The sequence below is a fragment of the Habropoda laboriosa genome, unplaced genomic scaffold (assembly GCF_001263275.1).
Source record: "Habropoda laboriosa isolate 0110345459 unplaced genomic scaffold, ASM126327v1 scaffold67, whole genome shotgun sequence".
Lineage (NCBI taxonomy): Eukaryota > Metazoa > Arthropoda > Insecta > Hymenoptera > Apidae > Habropoda > Habropoda laboriosa.
In genome coordinates this window covers 1,691,756-1,708,932 of record NW_017100242.1, presented here as the reverse complement: position 1 = coordinate 1,708,932, position 17,177 = coordinate 1,691,756, and the positions used below count along the sequence as shown (strand labels likewise).

General features: G+C 38.1%; 1 protein-coding gene across 1 annotated transcript in view; it reads right to left on the bottom strand.

Annotated features, from left to right (window-relative positions):
• The window catches only part of LOC108571902 (suppressor of lurcher protein 1-like), a 261,339-nt gene that overhangs the window by 36,899 nt on the left and 207,263 nt on the right, over nucleotides 1–17,177 (bottom strand). Inside the window, exon 4 of the mRNA XM_017934059.1 lies at nucleotides 14,450–14,640. Coding sequence (XP_017789548.1) covers nucleotides 14,450–14,640 — 191 coding nt within the window. The remainder of the gene's footprint in view (nucleotides 1–14,449; nucleotides 14,641–17,177) is intronic.

Below are 17,177 nucleotides of genomic sequence, written 5' to 3'. Positions count from 1 at the left end.
TTTTGCGAAAGCCTTGAAAGCTGAAATAAATTAGAATATTTTAGCACTTGCAGCGTTTATGGAATTTGTATTCTTTTCAGAATTAATATTAAAGAAAGCAGGAACACTATTATCTTTCAAATTATACTATAATTCATGAATATTTAATAAATATACAATTTCAAAAATTTGACTATAATTGGAAAATGTCAACTTTCTGTAAAATATTTTATTTATTCTATTTTAAACAACAATCTCTATATGACAAAACCAGAAAAATATCTAATTTCAAGGCAGTAGAAAAATTTATTAGATAAGGTGAAAGAAATTTTCCCTAAACCAGGGGGTAAAAATTTTTCTATCGTATATTTGTATCTCCCGTTCAACAAGTTTCTAGACGGCGGCTATAAACTTCTGAAAAGTGTTCAAAAACTTTCCGTTGATATTTCCATATTCCCAACTTGACTTATGCGTTGAAGTTTATGTACACGTGTATTTAGTTGCAGCTTAGATATTGATTTATCGCTGAACAGCTGTTAATTTAAAACTTTTTTTATACATTAATAGTATCCTTTGTTACACAGCTTTTGAACTTGAAATATGCATATTTCGTAAAACTTATGTGACATCTCTTCAAGGAAAGTGTTTCAATATTTTTGGTTGACAATTTACGGAAGAAAATTGCAATTCTTTTGTTTTAAATTGCCAGATAAATATCTGCGAATGCACGGAGGAGTGAGAATAATCGAACGAATGTTCTTAAATAAGTCTTATTAAAGATGGAAGTTGAAGTTTATCAGTAACTCCATCAAATTTTGACCAGCTTGAGTTACTCGTTTTTCCAGTTAAACAAGTTCTCCATCCATTGTCTGCTACACTTGTACCTTTAATAAGAGGTTTATTCATAAGCATCTTAGTTCCCTTTTATTCAACTTTTTTGGCCCATTCTAGCAATCAATTAAAATTTCACATTTTGTATATTTCTAACCATAAAATTTGTGAATTTTCCTTAAAATCTCCATCAACAAACCTCCAAATTTGTTCATCCCTTATCAATGTAGTTGTAACTTCCCGTGGACCGCAATTATTTCGAAGAATTTCGCGAGGTCGTAAATCCCGCTTACACTCTAGGTGACGGTACAGGTTTGCCCAATTGAGAAATCGATCTCTTTTGGCGGTTGCAATTAAGATGCGAGAATTTAGAGAATTTTATTGTCCCGACGGATTTACAACTGTCGATGAGAAATATGGTACGATCGAACGATGCGAATTTTGCATTGTACTGTGTTTGGCTGGGTTGGGTGTCACTGCGAGGGCGAGACTCCAAGCGCTGCTCAGAGAACGAACCGCGGAGACGTCGCCCTGACGGAAAAGAGCATCGGTTATGGAAAGGAGAGGTTCGCGAGGTTTTTGTTTCGTCGATGCGTTTCGTCTGGCGGTCGAATTTGACTAATGAATTTTTGTGACGAGAATCCGCCAGGCCGGGGTTTCCTCACGTGCATGGCGACGCCAACAGTAGCATACCACAATAAGTACCATTTAACATTCGAACTAAAATCTTCCACATTCATCCGAACTTTCGTATTCCTTCGAATCGCTCGTGTTTTTCAAAAAATAGGCAATTTAAAAATAGCATTAAACATTCATTAAATACGAATTACTCGGAAAACAAACATTCCTTTCACGCTCGCGCCGTATATAAATTCCGCGCGTGCGTAATTCATAATTTAAAATCGACAGATCCGACTTTTTTCACAGACAATTTACGCTGTGCATTGGAAGTCTATTCACCGTTTCGACGTGTTGGTTTTGCCATCGAGATTTGTGCATGGCTATACGGCCACGGCTAGTATTTGCAGCGCGAACTATCCAATAAACTGGTACGTTTAGTAGCCCGTTGCGTCGATAAAACCAAGCAGAGACGAGCCGTGGTATCAATTTTTTAAGGTCACTCCCTGAGAAAATTTCTTTCGTTCTATGATATCGATTTTACCGTGTAGGACAACGTGGAACAACCTAGTCGAACTGATATACGCGAAGGAATAACACTGTTTTTGTTTAACGTCGTAACTGGTTGATATTGAGATACCAGGCGAACAACGAGACGTTCCTTTTCCCTTTTCTCTTGAAATGAGATAGTGACCATCGTGGGGAAGATTGTGTGTCATTTTTACGTTAGTGCCTTATTCGCTTTTTGGAATGCATCGTCTCCCTTCTGACAATCTTTTGTGAAAGACTTCGCGTCTGGGAGAAGAAAAGAGCGTTCTGAGGTTTGGGAATTTTATAGTTAACGAGTGACACGCTTATTACGAATGTTAGAGGCGTGTATTGTTTTATGTATAGTCGGTGGAATAAATAGTGAAACACATTGTTTGCCATTTTAACTTTAGCGTCTTATTCAATTTTAGGAATGCCTCGTTTTTCTTTAAAAATCTTCTGGATAGGGTGTTTCGTGAAAGTTTTCGTATCTAAGAGAAGAAAAGAGCCTTCTGAGGTTAGAGAATTCTGTAATTAGCGATTAACACGTTCACCGAGGACGTCAAAGCAGTGAATTGTTTTATGTATAGTCAGTGAAACAAATCGTGTGTCATTTTAAGTTAACAATCTCGTGAAAAATTTCGTATCTAGGAGAAGAAAAGTCCTTCCAAATATCGACAAAAATCTGAAAAGATAAGGGCTCGAAATCTCAGCCAAACCCAATAAAATGTGCTTTACCTTCAATTCACTCCCAATCGAAGAACCTAAAATCCATACCGCTCCATAATCCTTCAATTAACGACCTAGCTATATTTCTTCCCTCAACTATACCCCACTTCACTCTCAAACAATCCCAAACAAAACGACACTTCCCCAACGAAGCAACAAAGTTGACGAATCAACTCTGGCTAATTCCAAATTAAACAGCGCACCGGTGGAAACACTAATTTACATAATCACCGAATGTTCCTTCTCTCTCTCTCTCAGGCTCTCAATTTCTTAAACACTTTTAGACACTTTTTCAGAATCACGCACGTGAGATCAATGCGGTACATTCCCAGAGAAATAGTAATTGAAGGTAGCGAGAAGTGCAAAAGGGGTAGCTGCTGCTTTCGACTGTGTGAAAGAGAGGGAAGCAGAGCGGGAGAGCCTTCCCCCTCCGATACACGTGGCGAATCCGTTAAATTGATAAAGTTTCGCAAGAACTTTTATAATACCGTGCCGTTGAAGAATGTTCAAGTATATACGAGCTGGCAATTTATGTTGTTCCACGTGGTGGGAGGCTCGTGGGCCACCTTCGAATCCACGGTGGCCGAATGGGTAATAGGAAGGCGGCGGTGTTCTCTGTACTACGCTTCGACCATCTCAAGTTTCGCGTCTATGCGGGCTAGGTGCGGGCTGTTTATCACACTTTCGAGGAGCATAACTGTCGTAAAATCGTCCCGTGATCTACATTACAAAAGATTCGGAACCGCTGTCGGTTTGGCAGTGTGTGTGTGTGTGTAACCGGGGTTCCTGTTGAGACCCCGCCTTTCGTTTCCTTCCTTCCTTCCTTCCTTCCTGCCTGTCTGGACTAGTAGCCGGCCTCGTTGCTGCTGCACGCTTTCCAACTTTGCAATTGTAATCAACGATAACGATTCCGGCAGCTCGTTTCGTTATTCGCGCGGAATAATTCGCGCGAAATGCAAAACGACCATTCGAACGTTTCTATTTAAGCGATTATCTTTGAGCCCGGCCTTCGTCGATTTCCCGGATCGCTCTTTCTTTTTTCATTCCACCGTTTTCCACGCTCTCTTTCACCCTTCTTGCTGTGTGTACTGCGCTACGTCACCGCGAAAATTCGTTTCGCCGCGTTCTCTGATACTCGTAATTATGAGTTAATTAATTTCTTGCCGGGACAATGTGATTTTATCTGCGTCGACTATAATTACTGCCTGATTATTTCGATGGGAATTGATACACCGGCGAGAGAGTGGATCTTTGGACACTGGTGGTGTTTTCGATTGTGCGGGATTTTCCTTTCTTTGTGAAAGGAGGAGTCGTGTTTTCATTGGGATTTAAACAGTGGGACTTGATCAGTGTTGTTTGGTTGTTGTCTGTATAGTAGATTCTCTCTTAACTGGCTCGTATGGGACCAGAATTCTGGCTGGATGAACGAATTGCTGGTTAATTCGAGGATGTCACGTATAGTTTGTAAATAAAATAAATAATACATGTACACTACCGGCCAAATGTTTGGAATCACTGTGCATTGCAAGTTGCACAAAAATTCCCCCAAAAATGTTAGCATTTATAATAATTTTCCAACGAATTTTTTATTATTCAAATCAATCGAAATGAGGTAAAGTGCTATTCATCTCTACAACATCAATTTCAAATCAATAAAGAATTAGCAGCAGATTCAATATTAATATAAATTGTATTAGTATATAGTATTTATTATTTGCACATAAAATCTGAATGTAATATAGTATATCATTAATGTCATTTAAAAATATAGGAAGAAATAATGTTTGCCGAATATTTATTTATTTATACAAAAAAGTTAATAATGAGCTTCGATATGGCTGACGATGAGATTGTCGATTTTCCTATGTCGAAGTTCATTACTACTGTAGAAAAATCGTAATCTGTTTCTATGGAAACTATTGGCCGGTTAAAACGAAGGTATTGTGATTGGGAAAAATGGAAATGAGGAATCGTTCTATGATGCATTAAACTTCCCCGTTTCACCGTTAGAGGGACGAAGGAAACAGGCGAAATATGATTTTCTCGCAAGTCCTCGCTAAGGCTCCTGTTTCTATATGTATAGTCGGTGGAATAAATACAGTAGAATCCAGTAAAAAATTGCTAGTGTTCTCTAAGAAAAGAAAAGAACATACAAATTCTGAATTTGGAATTTTTTAATCGGGTTTCAAGCTTTCTTGGTTTTTTGGGATATTGAATATCGGGAATCTGGGTTTTTGAATATTGAATTAATTAAATTTGACCCAAAAATCAGCGTGGTTGGAACTTAATTCGTATTATATTTCTGGCTTTACAGGAGGTCGTAAATTAAAGCATTAAGTAGCGGCACCGATTGATACAGTAACAACGATGGTTGAATTTTTCCTGTCATTTGAAATTTATAGGAGTAACGAATGAACCTGTCGTATGAAATTTATACGAATAACGTGCCAGAAAATCTGCTCGGTTTTAATCATTGTAATTTCATTTCGATCAAAAAGCGAAAAATTAACTTTGTCTGTTGAATATTTGAAACGATTGTTATTTAAAGTAGTGGTAAAATAGCAGGAAGAAAAGTAAGCGACGAAGGATTTAATTAATTAATTATATTGCAGTAGCAGAATTTCAATTTGGATTTGATGTTTCGCTTAACTGACAATTATACATTTTAACCAAATTGTCCAATTTGTCGACGAACTGTTTTCAGCCGTTTAACGTAATAATTTCCGCTTTTTAATTACGAATATTTACACTGTTTGTATGAATTAGGTACGAATACATTTATGTACTTTTATTTTCAGCAAGTGTAATATTTTTATTATAAAGAATCATTATATAATGTAATCGTAACATTGATTATACAATTTTCTGTAAGATTGTGTAAAACTAGTAATATTTATAGTTAGAACAGTAAGTAAATTCTTCAACTTTAAGTTATATATCTTTTAAGACGGTTATTTAGTTCTTTGGAAAGTTTATAATTAATTTTGCAATCTTTAAAAAGAACATCTTATACACGATCAGTAATTCGATAAATTATGATAAGCTATTATAAAGTTTTAATATATTGCCAAAAGTTAAAATCAATATAATATTAAAACAGTTTTAACAGAATATTAATTACAATCTTTTTAAATAAAATTTCACTGCAATATTAAGAATATATCGTCTAATCATTCTGTATCCTCTACTTACAAAAACTTAGAGGTAAGAAGACGAAACCAATCGAACTAATCATTCTCATGACAAAATCAATACAAACTTATTCGAATATTTTCCACATCTGCATTTCTTATTTTTTTATACAATTATCACGTGTTCGCTAGAAAAAGTACCATAACTAAACAAATCAATTATACTATTATAATTAGAAAAAGGTATACACATACACTACCGGCCAAAATTTTGGAATCACCGAGCATTTCAATTTACACAAAAATTTCCAGAAAAAAGTCAGCGACTTTGAGAATTTTTTATCGTTCGAATGAGATAAATTGATAAATGTAGAATTGAGCTAAACTTCAAATCTATATGGCCGGTAGTGTAGATAAATCTTGAGAAAAAGAAAACAGAAGAAACCACAAAAGTTCACAGAAATATTTTTCTCTCATCTTATTCATCCTTTGAAACCATTTCAATTACGTGCAAAAATTTGTCCTCGTCACCACCATAGCTGGAGAAGATAATTAGACGGCCTGTTTTATGCGGCTCACCCTGTATATAGAAAACTCCGCTAACGAATAGGAGTACGGTAAAACGTGCAATATCTCTGTTCTATTCTCATATGAAGTTGCGGGGGGAAAAAAGGGGGTATGATTACGTTACGCGGAATAAACCGAGAGGCGAGTAGTTTGCTGTTATAAAGGTCGGCCGGGAAGTGTGCATCAAAAATTCGTGGAAGAGTCGGTTTTCGCTTTCTCCTAAATATTAGGAACGACTGGCAAAGATGCACACGCACACGTATACATATGGTACATATACACGCGCAGGAGTATATCGACTTGAGCAAGTACGGTGGAAATATAGGGCGAAGTTTGGAAGTGAAATACGCCAGGTTACATTAAAACGTTACCGCGAATATGGCTGCAAGTTTTGAGCATTTGACGTACTATATCGTGGCACTGGTACATCCACGAAGATACGTGTATGTATATGGATACGCTCTCATGTTCGCGAGTATCAGGAAACTTGGTGAATGTGAAGAGAACCTAAACGGTCGTTAAAAAATTATTCCGAGGAGTACGTGCACATCTGCTGATACGTTCTGCGTATCACTCGGTACTAAATCGAGGTACTAAATCCGAGGAAGAAATGTAATTTGACGCTGTTACTGCGGACCACTCGTCTCAGCGGTGAGTCTGAATTTTTATTTGATTATTATAAGTATGTACGAGGTGAATTATGGAAGATGTAGCGTTTGGGTAGCTTTCATGGACAGCAGCATAGTTGTGAAGTAGTTGTATTAATTTTATTTTTGCTTTAACTGTGGAGTAATTAGTGTTTCTTGTTGAATAATTATTTAGAAGGTAGTTTGTAATTATTGGGAGTATTAAATAAATTTGTTGCATGATTTAAGTTAGTGAAACAGGTTAATTTTATTAATTTAGCATTGAATTAACAATTGCACGCGGTAGAATAGTTAGAAATTGTTCATAACTGTTAGTGAACATTGGAAAGGTAATGTTCTTCTTGTGTGATTTACAGATGGAAGTGTCAGGCCACCACAGGAATCGAGGAAAGGTCTTCAACGTCGGGAGAAATGAAGAAGAATGCAATTATTTAAGAAAAAAATGAATTATTTGTTGTAAGACAAGTGTGCAAAATGTATTTTACAAAAGGTTACAATATACCAGAGGTGCATTACAGCATTTTACCGTCTATTTATTTCCCCCTTACACACCAAATCCACTTCCTTTTGCGAAACAGTCATTATTTACGTAAGAATCCATTAAAAAATTGAATAAGCTAAGTCCGGATAGCGTTAGGAACGCGTGAAAATCAAAAAGCGAGAAATTCGAGCGAGAAACTTAGAAACTTGCGCGAAAATAGCTTAGGGATACCGAAAAGTTTCGAGCGCCTGAGAGAGCGTTTAGTTGCACTACTTAGAGACCCCGAAAATTTTTCGAGCGTTTGAGAAATCGCCGACTTGCACTACTTAGAGATTTAACAAAAATTTGAGCGTCTGAGGTATGGTTGAGTTATACTACTTTCCCCGATTCGGGAAAGTTTCTAAAATTTCGGAAATGTCGCAAGTAGTGCGAGTCAATCATTTCTCAGACACTCGAAAACTCGTTGCCCGAGATATGGTTGAGTTGTACTACTTTCTCCGATTGGGAAAAATTTCAAAAATTTCCGAAATGCCGCAAGTAGTGCAAGTCAGCCAATTCTCAGACGCTCGAATTTTTTCTTAACCGGCGAGTAGTGCAAATCGACCATATCTCAAACGCGTAACAACTACCAATGTTGTAATCTTCTTCTTTGCCAAATCGCTAACTTCAGAAGCGGCACGAAAATCGCAAGGTCTCCTCTCTCAGCCCTTCCGACGTGCACCAAAAGATGCGTTAGGTGTTAGCTCCATCCTGTATCCTCCCCCGTAATACTTCTCTCCCGTACACACAGGCACACACCACAATGATCGATATGTAACACGTGTACCACGTAACCGCGATACGAGCGCGAGGATTTCGTTGTTTTCAAAACTCTTGGCACACTTCACGCTCCCAGAGGTTCGTAAATCCGTCAGGCTCTTTTCTCCAGGGAGAGTTTCCCGAAAAAACGTCGCGTCGCGGAAGAATATGTCGCCCGGTATCCGCTTCCCTACGTGCTGCCGCCGTCGATGCTATCCAACTCGTTTCCACGAATTCCAAAAGTTTCACGTCGATTTCACCCGACGACGTCCGTCGCCGACGAAGTCGTCGTCGTCCTCCCTAGTCCTCCTCCGTTGTCTCGCCTTCCGCGTTCCTCTCCCGTCCATGCCTCGGGATTGAAACGGGTGTGAATCGGCATACTGACGACTTCGCCCTTCGTTCTCCCGAAAATGAGTCATTCCTGTGTCCCGACATCACGACGTCCGCGTCGACAGGAATGCGGAATATATCGTCGATCAGATAGGTGAAATGGAATTTCACGTTGACGAGGAACACACAGAGAAATACTCGACCGATCGTCTCTGTCTTCGAACCCGAGAGAACGGTTATAGAGCCCGCGATTTGCCTTCGAAAATCGTTTCCAGAAGAAACGCGCTCCCCTTATACGTTCCGATCCCCCAGATTCTTCGATAACTGTCTGTCTTTGGTTACGCTGGCGACCGTAGAAATCGCGCGAACGGTGGTAACTTGCTAGTCGCGCCATTGAACGCGTTAATTTTCATATTCCAAGTCCCGGTGAAACTGAAGAACTGTAAGAAAATATTTCACTTCACGCTGACACGTTTTTCGGGGTAGAAACTCCATCTACTCCAGTTTCTCCCCGTCAACGGCGCCGTGCAAAATTTTTTCCATTCGAACGGCTGCCAATCGCAAACACTTTCACGCTTGAAACAAAAATGGTAGAAGAAGAGCAATTTCTCTTGTTTCAGAAAAAAATTCGTGGACAATAGAGATTCTCGTGTTAGAATCGTGTCAATTTACGGAAATGCAGGATGCGAAGCGAGGAGAAGATAGATTAGGTTTCGAAGTGAGCATCGAGCAGCAGGAGTGATTCGAAAGACTCGCGTCTTGGAAATAGCTGAAAATCCAGTTATGAACGGGTTCTCGAGCACGCACGCGCGACGAGTGATCCGACTTTTTCACGGACGATATCCAGCTTTGAAGTTTCCCAGAAGGATATCCTACCATAGCAATTAAAGCGAAACTTTTTATCGTTAGTCGTGCCTCGTTTCTCTCCGGGCGAGCTCCGGGTTGACTCGAAGCTCAAACGAAGAACTTCGGCGCCGCAGATTCTCTTTTCTGTCGTTGTGAATGGCTCGAAATCCGTTTGTTCGCGTTTCAATTACGCGATAATAGGAGCCTCGTCTACTTCACGGAACTTGCTGAACAATACAACGCTCGCACACAGCTCGAGAGATAGTTGCGTCAGTGCTAACGTGGCAAACTTGTCTCTTAAAATTAACACAGATCCAATGTATACGTATAAATAACACGTATGTATTTCTCTCACTCTTACGTTTCTCACCATTTTGGCTCCGCTTTTGTTTCGTTGCTTTCAATGTACGCTGCCTTTTGACGTTTACCTTTAGGGTTGGAAATCTATACTGAATGTACAATTGGGCGATCGTGAAACTTTATTAACTCCTTCATTTGTGTTTCTTTTCGCCGATGTAGATTGCTGGCCAAATGTTTCGCATCATCTCCTAATTTTCCTATACACCGAATTTGCTAGTCATTTTTGAAGATTAATAGCAAATTTATTTAATATCCACTGATTCGAGTGACAAGAAATTGGTTAAAAAATTCTTAAAGTTGATATTTTCTTTTGTCCAGAGTTTTGTCTAACTTGCAATGCACGGTGATTCCAAAATTTTGGTCTGTAGTGTACAGAAACGTGAGACATTTATTATTTGAATACTATGTGAAGAAGGAAAAGTTGGTGTTTTAATTGGCAATTTGACAATCTAGTCTAATATATGGAAAAATATCGAAGATAGAGGATTACTAAGAGAAATAATAAATAATTTTGAGTAAATATGTTTCTTCATCTTTGAGGGCAATTTTCATCTCTTCAATGTGGAAATTGCCAATAAAAAATAATACGTGTCAAATATCGGTGATTATCACTTCGAGACGTCCTCTAAATGATCATTAACAAATATTTCTCAAGAATTTTGCGTGTAATTAATTATCGGACGGTCAATAAATATTTGAAATATTTTATAGATATTCTGCAAATAGCCATTAGTAATTAATATCGAGGGGAAAGAGAAAATGAATTCTATGTTACGCGGCACATACCTGCACTACCCCAAGGGGAAAGAGCCCTCCATAAACCGGGTCAGGATTTCTAAATTTTGCATCGTTCGAATATTTCTCCAAATCCTGACCCGTCGGTAGAGACAATAACTTTATGAAGCCATTGATTCTCCATCGCATTCCTTATAAGTCCCTGTTTTTTCACCGATGACCGAGGTTTAGAATTTTTACTTTGTTTCTTTCATGTATTGTTCACCTCAGAGTGCTTCATAAGTTTATTACCTGTACCGTTCCGGGTTTCGAGGCAAGCGGATTTTCGCGACGGTCACCCAGGGAGCACGTGTTCTACCTGAGAGTGACTGTTCGCTTGGGGGTGGTTATTTTGTTTCTCCTTCCGCATTTTTTCTAACCTATCAGTTAAAATATCAACCACCACCCTCGCTACTTCCGACTAATGACATTAACCAATCCGCATGTCTCAAAAACCTAAGACACGCCTTATCCGAGGTAAGGTGAAGGAAAACCGACGGACATAGAATGAGTATAAAAACAAACTCCTCTCACTACACTGAAGAAAAAAAAAAAACACGAGTTCACACAGACTTCCTAGACACTTACATTGATAAAGATTCCTAGTTTAAGATAGCTTAGATTTTCACTCTTGTTTGTAAATAATAATTGATTGTTACAAAAATCCAACCCCATTCTCAGTCAATCATCCCTTATCTGCGTAAAAGTTCGTAAGGGAATCACGCTGGTTTAATACGTCGCGAACCGCGTGAACATTCTATCAATAGCAATATACCGTGAAATAGAAATCGTTAAACTGCGCTGATAATATTAACAGATGTTTAAAACAATATCTATAATACATGCAATAAGCGTTCAAGTGCATGGACACTAGGCTGAACGAATAGCAGACTAATTTGTAATTAGCAATATACCGATTTCATCTATATTGCTCGTTATTTCCAGTTTTATTTGTTCAAATTATTTGCAATATGAAAATAAATTGTTTTTCAAATATTACAATTTTTACCTCCTAAAAGATATTTTATTCTTTTCACTGAAAGTAGAATCCTTATGTGAAATTTTTCTACTCAAAAGTGAAACGATAATTTCTTAAGGATCACTACTATTTAATATCATATACTTCGGTAATGTACTAGAAATGGGAAAAGTTTAAATATCCCAGTATTTCATATCTCCTCGATACCTAGATTCAGCAACAATTGGAAAAGTAGGGTGATATTCTTGAAACTTTTTAAGCGTTGTATAGATGAGCGTGTGTATAGTGATTTCCTTTGTTCGTGAAATGAAATACACAACAGAATCGAGGTTATTTAGTTAAAATTAAACAGAATTAAATATATGTTTAACGACAAGTGTCGAAATATAACCGTAATTATAATACCGATGTTGATTAATTAACAATCGAACGATCTTATGCATCAATAATTTATTATTCATATTTAGCATCACTTTAATTCATAATTCAGTGTTATTATTATATTCATTTGAATTTCAGAAGCCCTGTTATCACTGTTCCTTCACCGTAAATAACAAAAATTACCAGATAGAATTTCAATTAAGTTTCATCCATTTTATATATTACAAAGTATCTGTACTTGATATATCATTTTTACTTCACAACTACTCGAAAATTTGCCAAAAACATCCCAAAAATCTAACAACTCAAAAACTACAATCCTTAAAAAACCAACACCAGAAACGTCTCACTCGTTCCTCTCCATTTCCGCCTGTCTCGTTTCCAGCATCGTGCTCGTTCTTCGAGTTCTAAACACCGCAATCTTTGAATGCTCTCCCCTACGAACCGGAAGAAAGTTTCCGCGGGACACGGAATATTCGCAATGCGGCGAAGTTGTTACCCCCGGTATCCTTAATCCCATCCGATTTTCCTTCGTTCCTCCTCTCTTAAATTCTACCCCCCGTCGCGTTATCTGTCGTATCTCCTTCTCCGTCCTCCCATCTCTCCCTCCACTCTCTTCCGCGGATAGTTCGGAAAAAGAGGAGAAATTTTTTGAGTTTCGCGTAGCGTGAGTATCGCGTGGCAATGGCGAATCCTCGCCACTCGGGCGAGAAAGACAAACACACTTGGCCGATCCATTTGTTCCGCAGGCCACCGCGCACATTCCACCGTGTACAGAGCGCAATCTGAACCTCGGCTGCGGATGATGTACGGTCGTACGAAGAGAGACACATTGCCATCACGATAGAATGCTCAACGGAAATTGAAATTTTGACGGGACATAGGCGCACGCGGCGGTAGGTAGAAAGGATCGGACCACCGTTGCACAGAGGTTACGCGTGTAGACCGGTGTACATATGTAAGACCGTACGTCATGTACCGATGTTACGTCTCGAACACGTACCGTACCAATAACTTATTCTCAATGATGCGTATCGTCTATCTTTACCCGAGCACATCGAACCGATTTATGGTACTGACAATATCTGAATTTACTGGCCAACGGAGGGAGAGACGCGGGGGGAGAACAGATGGAGCTGCGGTGGGGAGGACGGGGGGAAATTAGGTGTGTAGGCTGGTAGCACGCGTTGCTGGAAGACTTGATTCTGGGGGGGAAGAGAGGGTAGGTGGAAAGAGCGAGGAAGAAAGAGATATGGGAGAGAGAAGTGATGATGGGAGAGAATTTGGAAGGTTTGAAAGAGTGGGAAGATGGTGGATCGAGTGAAAAAGAGGCGGGGAAAAAGGAGCAACGTGGGGAGGAGAGAAATGGAAGAATGAGTGAAACGGAAGGAATAATAGGAGAAAAAAGTTTGGAAAATATGAGTAAAAGTAAAATATGAGAGGGTGAGTTCTTTTGAACCCATTGAGAGAAGGGAAGAGGATGGAGTACGAGGAGGGGAAAAGAAATCTTGAAAAGAAAAACAAACGGGGAAAAAGGGGATGAGGAGTGGTAGAGGGAAGAAGATAAAGTGAACGGAGAAAGGAAAAAGGAAGGACGGTGGAGAAGATAGACGGAGGAGAGCTTAGGAATTTCGTACAGTTTCCCAAAAATATTGCGAACGCAGATGCAGGGTGACTCTGTTATTAGACGATTTTGTTAAAATTTTCTTATTTATTTTTATTATTTTTATCCTTTATTATCGTTGGATGATAAGCAAACTTAGAAAATGCAGGCAATAATATTTTCTTCGAATACTGTAATTCAGTATGTGCAATGTGTGACTGTATAGTTCAAATAAGAGTTCTAGATCGTTACAGTCCCCTGAATGCATACACCTCGATTAAAACCACAGGAAATTAAACATGTCGAAACATGAGTCACTTTTCGGAATGAAGCATCGCTTCATTTTCTTCACGATAGACAATACTCAATTCATGTGGGATCAGTGTGTCCACTCTCAATCAAATTTAATATTCTACGTGGCCGACGTGCAACGAATATAACGATCATGAAACGTGATTTCGTATTGTAATTATCACAAAATTCAATATAGTACGTAAATAACCGCCGACGCTTCGCTAAAACGCTGGCAAACGCTTGAACTTAATAAAAATTCGAGTAACAGTGCAATTATGTGAGCGTTAGGTGGAAAATTCGAACAAAAAGTTAGCTGGGAAACTCAGACAAAAGATTAGGTGGGAAATTCACACAAAAAATTAGGTGGGAAATTTAGAGAAAAATTTTTAAAGAAAGGTTAGGTGGGAAATTCAAACAAAAATTTACATGGGAAATTTAAGTAAAAAGTTAGGTGGGAAATTGAAGCAAAAAGGTAGGTAGGAAATTCAGCCAAAATTAGATGGGAGATTTAAGTAAAAAATTAGGTAGGAAATTTGAATAAAAGAGAAGAAGAAAATAGTTCCAGGTACTCACTCTCGGTGAAGGAATATACAGCCTTGAAGCCTCTCGAGTGACGTGACGACGTGCTGCCGTTGAATTCCAAGGAAAGTCGTGGTCCGTTGCTCATGATAGGCCGTAACGGCTTTTCACCGCAAAACGAATATATTTTCTCCTTCTTCCTATCTATGTCCACGTACGCTACTAATGAGTCCGCACCTTCGCATCTGAAGTCATAGAAAAGGAAAAAAACAAAGGGTTCACACCGTTTGTTAATGACGTTCCCTAACTCCGTATTACTATTTCACACCGTCTACCGAAACTCGTCAAGTTGATAATGCCGATTAATGTTGAATGTCACGTTTCAACGTAGACAATTTTAACATATTCGTGTAATATGTACATAAACAGAGAGTAACCGCAAACAACGCTCATTATCGTCGTTTCGATTAGCAGTAATTTGGTAAATTGTGTGCAAGACAAAGCGACACGAACATATACATATACACGGCGTAAAATATTTCCGCGGAGTAAGAATAATATTGCAAGCGTAAATTGGCATTGTTAAATTGCTGTAAACTGTGCGTGAATTGCGTTTGCACGGGAAAAATATAATTGACGATATATTTGTTCACGTTGCTGTGTTTAATGTATTTTGTGCGTGGTTCGTATATTCATGGTAGTGCTACACCGCCATTTTAAACACTTCAAGGCAATTGATTTTACTTTGTCATCGATCTATCCCCTGTTTTTATCTTCATTTTGCGGAGCGTTGCTAGATTTTGCATCAGTTTCCCTGTTTTTTCTTTTTCTGACTTTTTCTATCCTCTCTTTTCGCTTCTTGAAGTATCCATTGCCGTTCTTCTTTACATTATATTTTTCTTCTTTCTCTCTTTCATTTTTATACTCTTCTCCTTTCTTCCTCTTTTTCATTTCTATCTCTTCTTTCAATTATATTTTTCTTCTTTCTTTCATTCTATACTCTCTTCCTTTCTTCCTCTTTTTCATCTCTATCTCTTCTTTTCATTATATTTTTCTTCTTTCTTTCATTCGTATACTCTCTTCCTTTCTTCCTCTTTTTCATCTCTATCTCTTCTTTTCATTATATTTTTCTTCTTTCTTTCATTCGTATACTCTCTTCCTTTCTTCCTCTTTTTCATCTCTACCTCTTCTTTTCATTATATTTTTCTTCTTTCTTTCATTCTATACTTTCTTCCTTTCTTCCTCTTTTTCATCTCTACCTCTTCTTTTCATTATATTTTTCTTCTTTCTTTCATTCGTATACTCTCTTCCTTTCTTCCTCTTTTTCATCTCTATCTCTTCTTTTCATTATATTTTTCTCCTTTCTTTCATTCTATACTCTCTTCCTTTCTTCCCTTTTTCATCTCAATTTTTCTCTCCTTCAAAATCCAGCCTCCCTTTCTTCCTCATCCTTCTTCCTTCCACCTTCTTAATTCGTTTATTTCTCTCGTTCAACTCTTGTAAGTAGTATTATCCTTTTTATTCCGCCACTCCCCTTTCTCTTCCATTCGTACATTTTTCTAATCGCAGCACACGAACCCGCGCTTTCCGTTCCCATCAACAAATTTGTTTCCCTTCCTCCCTAGTCGCCACTTTTCACCCCTCATTTCGCCCCGTAATTTATATCTCGCGATCGTACCTTACCTGTTCTTTATCGTTTTCGGATACCTACCACCTTTTCCTCATTATGCTACGCCATATGTTGTATGCACGTGAATTTTCTCATCATTGTTCCTTTTCCCTGCTCGTTCATACTCTTGCTTACTCCTCTTTCTACTTTCTGCAGCTCATATTTTTCCACTTTACGAAAGGTTCTTCTTTTCTTCTCTTTCTCTTTTCATCTGCATACTCTAAACACCTTAAGGTAATTGGCTCTGCTTTTTATCTACTCATCTTGCCTTCTATGTCCATCGATCTACCTTCTGCCTTCATTTTCATTGTTTCTTCAGGAACCTCGTCACTTATCGCGCACAGTCAGTGGAAGAAATATTTCACTTCTCGAGGTCGTAAGATCGCTAAAGCGTCGAAATTTAACGGACAAATTTTTATTTTATTTTGTTACCATTCCCTCTACTCGATTTATAAATTTTGTCTGTTCCAAAAAATAAGCGAATTTGACTTGCTTCTCGATAAACAAATCCCTTCAGTAGACTCGAATTTAGTCAATTATTCATTAATTGTAATATCGAATTTTTCTTTCTATTTTGTTACCATTCTTTTCACTTGATTTATAAACTGTATTTCAATTCGATAATATGCACTTGCAAAAGTAATTGAATTTGACTTGCTTCTCGATAAACGAATCCCTTCAGCAGACTCGAATTGCCTGAATCATTCATTAATTGCAATATCGAATTTTCAATTCTATTTTATTTCATCGTTAAACATTGCGCACTTAATCCTAAGAACACCGTTACTCCCGTGTCCCCGGGCATCATTTAATTGAACATTGATCAACTGTAACTCGGAGAACTTGAAATTTTAATTAGGTCCCGGATTCTCAGGAGCTCATTGTAAACTCGTGTACATCGGATTTGAACAGATCTGATCAGTATTGGGTTTTAGGACTTGTGGCAACGGTTTCACCAAAATTAGGAACACGTACAACCATGCGCAACATCAGCTTACGAACAGCATTTAGAAGCGAACAAACTTTCTGCCTTGCTTCATTCTTCTTTGCAACAATTTTCAAGAATACCTTAAACTACAGTTAATTACACTTAAAGAAATCTCCTAATATTAT